We start from the raw sequence: 12500 nt of genomic DNA, 5'->3' as shown, positions 1-12500 counted from the left end.
ATTACACTGTTACGTTACACTACAATACACTACATTACACTACACTACATTACACTACACTACATTACACTACATTAGACTGTTACGTTACACTACATTACACTACATTAGACTACATTACACTACATTAGACTGTTATGTTACACTACATTAGACTACACTACACTACACTACATTAGACTGTTACGTTACACTACACTACACTACATTAGACTGTTACGTTACACTACATTAGACTACACTACACTACATTACACTACATTAGACTGTTACGTTACACTACATTAGACTACATTAGACTGTTACATTACACTACACTACATTAGACTGTTACATTACACTACATTACACTACATTACACTACATTAGACTGTTACATTACACTACATTACACTACATTACACTACATTACACTACATTAGACTGTTACGTTACACTACACTACACTAGACTGTTACGTTACACTACATTACACTATATTACACTACACTACACTACATTAGACTGTTACGTTACGCTACATTACACTACATTACACTACACTACACTACATTAGACTGTTACGTTACACTACATTACACTACATTACACTACACTACACTACATTAGACTGTTACGTTACGCTACACTACACTACATTACACTACATTACTGTTACGTTACACTACATTACACTACATTACTGTTACGTTATGCTACACTACATTAGACTACATTACACTACATTAGACTACATTACACTACACTACGTTACACTACATTAGACTGTTACGTTACACTACGTTACACTACATTAGACTGTTACGTTACACTACACTACATTACACTACATTAGACTACATTACACTACACTACGTTACACTACATTAGACTGTTACGTTACACTACATTACACTACATTAGACTACATTACACTACACTACGTTACACTACATTAGACTGTTACGTTACACTACATTACACTACATTACACTACACTACATTAGACTACATTACACTACATTAGACTGTTACGTTACACTACATTACACTACATTACACTACACTACATTAGACTGTTACATTACACTACACTACATTAGACTGTTACGTTACATTACATTACACTACATTAGACTACATTACACTACACTACGTTACACTACATTAGACTGTTACGTTACACTACGTTACACTACATTACACTACACTACATTAGACTGTTACGTTACATTAGACTGTTACGTTACATTAGACTGTTACGTTACACTACACTACGTTACACTACATTAGACTGTTACGTTACATTAGACTGTTACGTTACATTACACTACGTTACGTTACATTACACTACGAGTTCATAGTCTGTTATTCACTAACATGTAGTCAAACTGAGCTACAAAACATCAACTACATCACAATGTTGTCCAATAAACATCTAATAGAATCCCCTACATCACAATGCTGTCCAATAAACATCTAATAGAATCCCCTACATCACAATGCTGTCCAATAAACATCTAGTAGAATCCCCTACATCACAATGTGGTCCAATAAACATCTAATAGAATCCCCTACATCACAATGTTGTCCAATAAACATCTAATAGAATCCCCTACATCACAATGTGGTCCAATAAACATCTAATAGAATCTACATCACAATGTGGTCCAATAAACATCTAATAGAATCCCTACATCACAATGTGGTCCAATAAACATCTAATAGAATCCCTACATCACAATGTGGTCCAATAAACATCTAATAGAATCCCCTACATCACAATGTGGTCCAATAAACATCTAATAGAATCCCCTACATCACAATGTTGTCCAATAAACATCTAATAGAATCCCCTACATCACAATGTGGTCCAATAAACATCTAATAGAATCCCCTACATCACAATGTTGTTCAATAAACATCTAATAGAATCCCTACATCACAATGCTGTCCAATAAACATCTAATAGAATCCCCTACATCACAATGCGGTCCAATAAACATCTAATAGAATCCCCTACATCACAATGCTGTCCAATAAACATCTAATAGAATCCCCTACATCACAATGTGGTCCAATAAACATCTAATAGAATCCCCTACATCACAATGTCGTTCATTGTAAATCAAATTAAATAAACAACACCCAACAACAACAAACCTGCGGCCTCTGAAAGTGTGACTCCTCCTCTTCCTCCTGGACCTGTCCGTCAATTGGTAACCGAGGCAACTCCCCGCTTTCCTGTGCCTCCAGGAAGCTGAAGGATGTCTCAGTGAGACGGGCTCTGCTCTGCCACTTCTCCTCCGCACGCAGCCTGTCCACGTGGCCCCGTTTTCTGACAGAAAACACAATAACACATACATATATATACACACTACAGAACCAAAAGTATGTGGACACCTGCTTGTCAAGTATCTCATTCCAAAACCATGGACATTAATATGGAGTTGTTCCCCTTTTGCTGCTATAACAGCCTCCACTCTTCTGGGAAGGCTTTCCACTAGATGTTAGAACATTGCTGCTAAACAGCCTCCACTCTTCTGGGAAGGCTTTCCACTAGATGTTAGAACATTGCTGCTATAACAGCCTCCACTCTTCTGGGAAGGCTTTCCACTAGATGTTAGAGCATTGCTGCAAAACAGCCTCCACTCTTCTGGGAAGGCTTTCCACTAGATGTTGGAACATTGCTGCTATAACAGCCTCCACTCTTCTGGGAAGGCTTTCCACTAGATGTTAGAGCATTGCTGCAAAACAGCCTCCACTCTTCTGGGAAGGCTTTCCACTAGATGTTAGAACATTGCTGCTATAACAGCCTCCACTCTTCTGGGAAGGCTTTCCACTAGATGATGGAACATTGCTGCTATAACAGCCTCCACTCTTCTGGGAAGGCTTTCCACTAGATGTTGGAACATTGCTGCTATAACAGCCTCCACTCTTCTGGGAAGGCTTTCCACTAGATGATGGAACATTGCTGCTATAACAGCCTCCACTCTTCTGGGAAGGCTTTCCACTAGATGTTGGAACATTGCTGCTATAACAGCCTCCACTCTTCTGGGAAGGCTTTCCACTAGATGTTGGAACATTGCTGCTATAACAGCCTCCACTCTTCTGGGTAGGCTTTCCACTAGATGATGGAACATTGCTGCTATAACAGCCTCCACACTTCTGGGAAGGCTTTCCACTAGATGATGGAACATTGCTGCTATAACAGCCTCCACTCTTCTGGGAAGGCTTTCCACTAGATGTTGGAACATTGCTGTGGGGATTTGCTTCCATTCAGCCAAGAGAAGTAGTGAGGTCGGGACTGATGTTGGGCGATTAGGCCTGGCACGCAGTCCGTGTTCCAATTCATCACAAAGGTGTTCGATGGGGTTGAGGTCAGGGCTCTGTGTCGTCCAGTCAAGTTATTCCACAGCGATCTCGACAAACCATTTCTGTATGGACCTCGCTTTGTGCACGGGGGCATCTTCATGCTGAAACAAGAAAGGGCCTTCCCCAAACTGTTGCCACAGAGTTGGAAGCACAGAATTGTCTAGAATTTCATTGTATGCTGTCGCGTTAAGATTTTCCTTCACTGGAACTAAGGGGCCTAGCCCGAACCATGAAAACTGCCCCAGACCATCATTCCTCCTCCACCAAACTTTACAGTTGGCACAATACATGGGGGCAGGTAGAGTTCTCATGGCATCCGCCAAACCTAGATTAGTCCATCGGACTACCAGATGGTGAAGCGTGATTCATCACTCCAGAGAACGCATTTCCAATGCTCCAGAGTGCAATGGCGGCAAGCTTTCCACCACTCCAGCCGACGCTTGGCATTGCGCATGGTGATCTTAGGCTTGTGTGCTGCTGCTCGGCCACGGAAACCCATTTCATGAAGCTCCCGACGAACAGTTCAGTGCTGACATTGCTTCCAGAGACCGTTTGGAACTCGATAGTGAGTCTTGCAACCGAGGACTGACGATTTTTTACACTCTACGCGTTTCAACACTCAGCGGTCTACCACTTCAAGGCTGAGCCATTGTTGCTCCTTCACAATAATAGCACTTACAATTGAACAGGGCAGAAATTTGACAAACTGACTTGTTGGAAAGGTGGCATCCTATGACGGTGCCACGTTGAAAGCCACTGAGCTCTTCAGTAAGGTCATTCTACTGCCAATGTTTGACTATAGAGATTGCATGGCTGTGTGATTGTCAACAACAGGTGTGGCTGAAATAGCCGAATCCACTAACTGTTCATTACAACCACATCTAGAGGCTAACCTCACATCTAGAGGTTACTGATGTAACCCCGGTTCTATGAACAAAGCTTGTTTTTTAAAAACATTTTATTTGAGAGTTTCATCAGTCGCAACCCCTAGTTTGGGAAACGACCCCTAGTTTGGGAGACGACCCCTAGTTTGGGAAAAGACCTCCAGTTTGGGAAACGACTCCTAGTTTGGGAGACGACCCCTAGTTTGGGAAACGACCTCCAGTTTGGGAAACGACCCCTAGTTTGGGAGACAACCCCTAGTTTGGGCGACGACCCCTAGTTTGGGAAACGACCCCTAGTTTGGGAGACGACCCCCAGTTTGGGAGACGACGAGCCCTAGTTTGGGAGACGACCCTAGTTTGGGCGACGACCCCTAGTTTGGGAAACGACCCCTAGTTTGGGCAACGACCCCTAGTTTGGGCAACGACCCCTAGTTTGGGAAACAACCCCTAGTTTGTGAGACACTGTAAGACCCAAATGGTTTCTTACTTTGATTCAGGCACCTGAATGACCAGCTCGTCATAGGGGTCGTCACGGTGACGGTTGGGAGGAGTCCCGGGGAAGAAGGTGGACACTCTGAAGGGTTTGGGCGGGGCTCGGGGGTGCAGCTGTCCGTCAGAACCTCGCAGCGTCACACCTCCACCTGGGGACCACAGGAGGGGTTACAGAACGGGTGTGTTACCTGGGTGTGAGGGCCGTGTGTGTGTGTGTGTGTGTTACCTGGGTGTGAGGGCCGTGTGGGTGTGTGTGTTACCTGGGTGTGAGGGCCGTGTGTGTGTGTTACCTGGGTGTGAGGGCCGTGTGTGTGTGTGTTACCTGGGTGTGAGGGCCGTGTGTGTGTGTGTGTGTGTTACCTGGGTGTGAGGGCCATGTGTGTGTGGTGTGTTACCTGAGTGTGAGGGCCGTGTGTGTGGTGTGTTACCTGGGTGTGAGGGCCGTGTGTGTGGTGTGTTACCTGGGTGTGAGGGCCGTGTGTGTGGTGTGTTACCTGGGTGTGAGGGCCGTGTGTGGGTGTGTTACCTGGGTGTGAGGGCCGTGTGTGTGTGTGTGTGTTTACCTGGGTGTGAGGGCTGTGTGTGTGTGTGTGTGTTACCTGGGTGTGAGGGCCATGTGTGTGTGGTGTGTTACCTGGGTGTGAGGGCCGTGTGTGTGGTGTGTTACCTGGGTGTGAGGGCCGTGTGTGTGGTGTGTTACCTGGGTGTGAGGGCCGTGTGTGTGGTGTGTTACCTGGGTGTGAGGGCCGTGTGTGTGTGTGTGTGGTGTGTTACCTGGGTGTGAGGGCCGTGTGTGTGGTGTGTTACCTGGGAGTGAGGGCCGTGTGTGTGGTGTGTTACCTGGGTGTGAGGGCCGTGTGTGTGTGTGTGTGTGTGTGTGTGTGTGTACCTGGGTGTGAGGGCCGTGTGTGTGTGTGTTACCTGGGTGTGAGGGCCGTGTGTGTGGTGTGTTACCTGGGTGTGAGGGCCGTGTGTGTGTGTGTTACCTGGGTGTGAGGGCCGTGTGTGTCTGAGGGCTGAGGGGCTGATCAGGGGTTCGCTACCCGTTCGGAACACTGGGGAAATGGGAGCGGGGCCTACGGCCTCTGATTCACCGCTATGAGGAGCACCTGGAGGGAGAGGAGAGAGGTGTTTGTTACCTGAGCAGAGGTGGGAATGTACGAGTGTGTGTGTTACCTGAGCAGAGGTGGGAATGTACGATTGTGTGTGTGTGTGTGTGTGTTACCTGTGCGTAGGTTGCTTTCAGACTGTGCTGATTGGATCGAGGGTCTTCTGCCCAGATTCTCCAGGTTGGCTGGCTGACTCCCACTCCTGAGAAACACAAACAATAAACACACACACAAACAATACACACACACACAAACAATACACACACACACATAACAATACACACACACACAAACACTAACTATACCAAACACAACACAAAACAGTATCTATGTGTGTGTGTGTGTGTGTGTGTGTGTGTGTGTGTGTGTGTGTGTGTGTGTGTGTGTGTGTGTGTGTGTGTGTGTGTGTGTGTGTGTGTGTGTGTGTGTGTGTGTAAAGCCACCTGAGCAGTGTGTTAGTGACGTGTAGTGTGTCCATGTGTGATGAGTTGAAGCTGAATCTCTTGCTGCGGTCTGGCTGTGATTCCACCCCCACCCTGTCGAGGGCGCTGTTGCTGGATCGGTTGCTGGATCTGTTGCTGGATCTGTTGCTTTCTAGAGGAGGGAAGAAAATAACATCTAACACCTGAGTTGGTGAGCCTCCGGAACACAAAAATTAATCATGTACCTCCACACCATGTGTGGTTCTGACGCAGTTCATTCATTAATTACCAATGGTTTTGACAGACTGACAGACTGACAGAGTGACAGACTGACAGAGTGACAGACTGACAGAGTGACAGACTGACAGACTGACATAGTGACAGACACAGACTGACAGAGTGACAGAGTGACAGAGTGACAGAGTGACAGACTGACAGTGACAGAGTGACAGAGTGACAGAGTGATAGAGTGATAGAGTGAGAGAGAGACAGAGTGACAGAGTGACAGAGTGACAGAGTGAGAGAGTGACAGAGTGACAGAGTGATAGAGTGATAGAGTGAGAGAGAGACAGAGTGACAGAGTGACAGAGTGACAGAGTGTGGTCCAGTGGTTCGTGGCCGGACCCCAACATACATGTAGTGTAGATTGGAACACAACCCACTGCCTTTCTGATCGGCAAACTCCTCTACTTTTCCTGCACCTCGACAGAATAAAACAAATATTTAAACCCAAACTGTGACAGTGTGTTCTATCCACTGTGACCACTGTGACAGTGTGTTCTATCCACTGTGACAGTGTGTTCTATCCACTGTGACAGTGTGTTCTATCCACTGTGACAGTGTGTTCTATCCACTGTGACAGTGTGTTCTATCCACTGTGACAGTGTGTTCTATCCACTGTGACAGTGTGTTCCACTGTGACAGTCCCACGCCGTCTGTGGGTCCTTACCGGTCCGCTCTGCCTGGCGCTCACTGATGACACGTATAGGCAGGGAGCGTGTGATTGGGTGATAGACTATGGCGCCAGAGGCCTGGGAGACAGGATGACGTCCACCCACGTGGAAACGCACAAGGGCGGGAATGTTGTCGAAACGATCCCCTTCAAACTGGAACAGCTCACGGGAGTAACCCTGGAGGACACATCATTATAACACACACACACGGACCCACGTCAAACCAGTCCCCCCCTGGAGGACACATCATTATAACACACACACACGGACCCACGTCAAACCAGTCCCCCTGGAGGACACACATCATTATAACACACACACACGGACCCACGTCAAACCAGTCCCCCTGGAGGACACATCATTATAACACACACACGGACCCACGTCAAACCAGTCCCCCTGGAGGACACATCATTATAACACACACACACGGACCCACGTCAAACCAGTCCCCCTGGAGGACACATCATTATAACACACAGACCCACGGACCCACGTCAAACCAGTCCCCCTGGAGGACACATCATTATAACACACGGACCCACGGACCCACGTCAAACCAGTCCCCCTGGAGGACACATCATTATAACACACGGACCCACGGACACACGTCAAACCAGTCCCCTTCAAACTGAAACAGAATAAAACACACACAAACACACACCTTCTTGGGCCGAAGGACCACCTTAATGATCTTGAAGTGCATGGGCTCGTCCTTCCAATAGCAACTCAGGACATAGTCACCGGGGGAGGAGGCTGTGTCACGAACCAGGAAGTCACCATCTCTCTCCAGCAGAGCCTCTGCCCCCTAGAGAGAGAGAGAGAGAGAGAGAGAGAGAGAGAGAGAGAGAGAGAGAGAGAGAGAGGAGAGAGAGAGATTGAGTGTGTACCTCTCTATCTATAGGTCCATGGTACCAGGTGTGCGTACCTCTGTGTATAGTTCCATGTACCAGGTATAGTTCCATGGTACCAGGTGTGTGTGTGTGTACCTCTCTGTGTATAGGTCGATGGTACCAGGTGTGTGTGTGTGTACCTCTCTGGTTATGGGTCCATGGTACCAGGTACGTGTACCTCTCTGCCTATGGGTTCATAGTACCAGGTGTGTGTGTACCTCTCTGTGTATAGGTCGATGGTACCAGGTGTGTGTGTGTACCTCTCTGGTTATGGGTCCATGGTACCAGGTACGTGTACCTCTCTGCCTATGGGTTCATAGTACCAGGTGTGTGTGTACCTCTCTGTGTATAGGTCGATGGTACCAGGTGTGTGTGTGTGTGTGTGTGTACCTCTCTGCCTATTGGTCCATGGTACCAGGTGTGTGTGTGTACCTCTCTGCCTATTGGTCCATGGTACCAGGTGTGTGTGTGTACCTCTCTGCCTATGGGTCCATGGTACCAGGTGTGTGTGTGTACCTCTCTGCCTATGGGTCCATGGTACCAGGTGTGTGTGTGTGTGTGTGTGTACCTCTCTGCCTATTGGTCCATGGTACCAGGTGTGTGTGTGTACCTCTCTGCCTATGGTCCATGGTACCAGGTGTGTGTGTGTACCTCTCTGCCTATGGGTCCATGGTACCAGGTGTGTGTGTGTACCTCTCTGCCTATGGGTTCATAGTACCAGGTGTGTGTGTGTACCTCTCTGCCTATGGGTCCATGGTACCAGGCGTGACTCCTCAGGTCATCAGTAGATAGCTTCAGTTCCTCCTCCAACTCCTTCTTCAGAGAGTCCATCTCCCTGCTACCTCCAAACACCTATACAACATTACAACAACGTTACAACAACAACAGACTAAAATCCATCTCCCTCCAAACACCTATACAACATTACAACAACGTTACTAAAATCCATCTCAAACACCTATACAACATTACAACAACGTTACAACAACAACAGACTAAAATCCATCTCTCCTGCGACCTCCAAACACATCAAACACAACTAAAATACAACATTACAACAACGTTACAACAACAACAGACTAAAATCCATCTCTCCTGCGACCTCCAAACACATATACAACATTACAACAATGTTACAACAACCTTAAACTGACATGCATCTCCCTGCAACCCCCCACACACCTACACAACAAGAATAACCTTGAACTAACCTTACCGCAACGTTAAAGAAAGGGTGTTACATTCCTGATAAACATTGGGCTGACTGAAACTTCACAGGAAAAACACCCACAGGCCTGAGTGTTGTTTCAGCATGTGTGTGTGTGCAGGGCTGGCCCTAGCCTTTTGGGGGCCCTGGCCTTTTGGGGGCCCTGGCCTTTAGGGGGCCCTAGCCTTTTGGGGGCCCTGGCCTTTTGGGGGCTCTAGCCTTTTGGGGGCCCTGGCCTTTTGGGGGCTCTAGCCTTTTGGGGGCCCTGGCCTTTTGGGGGCTCTAGCCTTTTGGGGGCCCTAGCCTTTTGGGGGCCCTAGCCTTTTGGGGGCCCTGGCCTTTGGGGGCTCTAGCCTTTTGGGGGCTCTAGCCTTTTGGGGGCCCTGGCCTTTTGGGGGCCCTGGCCTTTTGGGGGCCCTAGCCTTTTGGGGGCCCTGAGCCAGATTTGGTTGGGGGCTCCGCACCAAGCGGACACCATTTATTTTTTGTGCCCCCGCCCGCCCTCTTGACAATGGAGAGCAAAATGTTTTAAAGTTAATGTCCTATAATTCTAAAATGTTGTAGTTTTTAAAGCAAGTTTTCTTCAGTTCTACATATTTTGTCATGGAGCGGAGAGAACGTTTAGCAATTTTATAACAGATTTCATGCAGTTCGACTCATCAATAACTAAATCAACGGTTTCCCCGTGGAGGTCAGGGCCCCGGCCATGAGCCCGGTCGGTATTCGGCCATGTGCCCGGTCGGTATTCGGCCATGAGCCCGGTCGGTATTCGGCCATGTGCCCGGTCGGTATTCGGCCATGTGCCCGGTCGGTATTCGGCCATGTGCCCGGTCGGTATTCGGCCATGTGCCCGGTCGGTATTCGGCCATGTGCCCGGTCGGTATTCGGCCATGTGCCCGGTCGGTATTCGGCCATGTGCCCGGTCGGTATTCGGCCATGTGCCCGGTCGGTATTCGGCCATGTGCCCGGTCGGTATTAGGCCATGTGCCCGGTCGGTATTCGGCCATGTGCCCGGTCGGTATTCGGCCATGATTACTACAAGATAACTGGCTAGGGGATAACTTACCAATCAACAAATTGTTAGCTGACATGGCTAATTGAGTCTGGGGCCTTAAACGACCGCTTATGTCGCTGCCTGGAGCCGGCCCTGTGTCTGTGTGTGTGTGTGTGTGTGTGTGTGTGTGTGTGTGTGTGTGTGTGTGTGTGTGTGTGTGTGTGTGTGTGTGTGTGTGTGTGTGTGTGTGTGTGTGTGAGAGAGCTCACCTTCAGCTGACTCAGGTATGCAGTGACACTCCTCCTCTTACTGAAAGACAGAAATAACACATTTACTAACGTGGACTTTCTCTGTCTCTCTCATACTCCTCTGTCTGTCTGTCTGTCTGTCTGTCTCTCTTTACTAAAGACTGTGTTTGACTTTTGTTAAAGCCTATTTTAAAGGTATATACTTTGAGCACAACTAGCTGCATAACAACAACAGCAACCTCTGATATGATGTTCCTAAACAACAACAGCAACCTCTGATATGATGTTCCTAAACAACAACAGCAACCTCTGATATGATGTTCCTAAACAACAACAGCAACCTCTGATATGATGTTCCTAAACAACAACAGCAACCTCTGATATGATGTTCCTAAACAACAACAGCAACCTCTGATATGATGTTCCTAAACAACAACAGCAACCTCTGATATGATGTTCCTAAACAACAACAGGCCTCTCTGTCTGTTCTACACACTATAACAGGCCCAGTCTTCCCCAACCCCGTTAAACAGCAGGTAGACCCGTCTATTGTTCCCCTCTCTTCTGTTCCTGGCAGAGAGTCAGAGGCCGGCTTGTCTTGTAACACACACTGCCAAACTTCCCCTCGCCAAGCTAAAGGGTGCAACTGCAGCCCACAATTCGGGGCGTTCCTGCATGTGGGTATTACTGCATCTGCAGGACCCCATCTCGAGCATCGCATTGGTTCCTTCATGAACACCCCCCCAAGCATCCCATTGGTTCCTTCACGCCCCCTCGAGGATCGCATTGGTTCCTGTATGACCACCCCCTCCCCTCAAACATCCCATTGGTTCCTGTATGACCGCCCCCTCCCCTCAAACATCCCATTGGTTCCTGTATGACCGCCCCCTCCCCTCAAACATCCCATTGGTTCCTGTATGACCGCCCCCTCCCCTCAAACATCCCATTGGTTCCTGTATGACCGCCCCCTCAAACATCCCATTGGTTCCTGTATGACCGCCCCCCCCCCTCAAACATCCCATTGGTTCCTGTATGACCGCCCCCTCCCCTCAAACATCCCATTGGTTCCTGTATGACCGCCCCCTCCCCTCAAACATCCCATTGGTTCCTGTATGACCGCCCCCTCCCCTCAAACATCCCATTGGTTCCTGTATGACCGCCCCCCCCCTCAAACATCCCATTGGTTCCTGTATGACCGCCCCCTCCCCTCAAACATCTCATTGGTTCCTGTATGACCGCCCCTCCCCTCAAACATCCCATTGGTTCCTGTATGACCGCCCCCTCCCCTCAAACATCCCATTGGTTCCTGTATGACCGCCCCCTCCCCTCAAACATCCCATTGGTTCCTGTATGACCACCCCCCTCCCCTCAAACATCCCATTGGTTCCTGTATGACCGCCCCCTCCCCTCAAACATCCCATTGGTTCCTGTATGACCGCCCCCTCCCCTCAAACATCCCATTGGTTCCTGTATGACCGCCCCCTCCCCTCAAACATCCCATTGGTTCCTGTATGACCGCCCCCTCCCCTCAAACATCCCATTGGTTCCTGTATGACCGCCCCCTCCCCTCAAACATCCCATTGGTTCCTGTATGACCGCCCCCTCCCCTCAAACATCCCATTGGTTCCTGTATGACCGCCCCCTCCCCTCAAACATCCCATTGGTTCCTGTATGACCGCCCCCTCCCCTCAAACATCCCATTGGTTCCTGTATGACCGCCCCTCCCCTCAAACATCCCATTGGTTCCTGTATGACCGCCCCCTCCCCTCAAACACCCCATTGGTTCCTGTATGACCGCCCCCTCCCCTCAAACACCCCATTGGTTCCTGTATGACCACCCCCCAACCCCGCTTAGAGCAGGATATCTTCATGCTTGTGACACTTCCAAAGGGAAATAAAGGTATTATATGAGTTTCTTCACCCCCGGGCCCGGGCCATGCAGGA

General features: G+C 48.6%; 1 protein-coding gene across 7 annotated transcripts in view; it reads right to left on the bottom strand.

The window, feature by feature from the left end:
• The window catches only part of LOC121843146 (breast cancer anti-estrogen resistance protein 3 homolog), a 20646-nt gene that overhangs the window by 5738 nt on the left and 2408 nt on the right, over positions 1 to 12500 (bottom strand). For 6 of the 7 annotated variants that reach the window (XM_042312766.1, XM_042312765.1, XM_042312768.1 and 3 more), the window contains exons 2-10: positions 10578 to 10617; positions 8843 to 8959; positions 7879 to 8022; positions 7211 to 7391; positions 6283 to 6433; positions 5956 to 6041; positions 5717 to 5839; positions 4726 to 4879; positions 2143 to 2317 (exon numbers count right to left, since the gene is read on the bottom strand). In XM_042312766.1, coding sequence (XP_042168700.1) covers positions 2143 to 2317; positions 4726 to 4879; positions 5717 to 5839; positions 5956 to 6041; positions 6283 to 6433; positions 7211 to 7391; positions 7879 to 8022; positions 8843 to 8938 — 1110 coding nt within the window. In that variant the 5' untranslated portion in view covers positions 8939 to 8959; positions 10578 to 10617. The remainder of the gene's footprint in view (positions 1 to 2142; positions 2318 to 4725; positions 4880 to 5716; positions 5840 to 5955; positions 6042 to 6282; positions 6434 to 7210; positions 7392 to 7878; positions 8023 to 8842; positions 8960 to 10577; positions 10618 to 12500) is intronic. The other variant, XM_042312767.1, reaches the window with a different exon arrangement.

Source organism: Oncorhynchus tshawytscha, unplaced genomic scaffold, assembly GCF_018296145.1.
Source record: "Oncorhynchus tshawytscha isolate Ot180627B unplaced genomic scaffold, Otsh_v2.0 Un_contig_14361_pilon_pilon, whole genome shotgun sequence".
Classification (NCBI taxonomy): Eukaryota; Metazoa; Chordata; class Actinopteri; order Salmoniformes; family Salmonidae; genus Oncorhynchus; species Oncorhynchus tshawytscha.
Note: the sequence above shows the minus strand (reverse complement) of the source record. Positions and strands in the feature narration are given on the sequence as shown.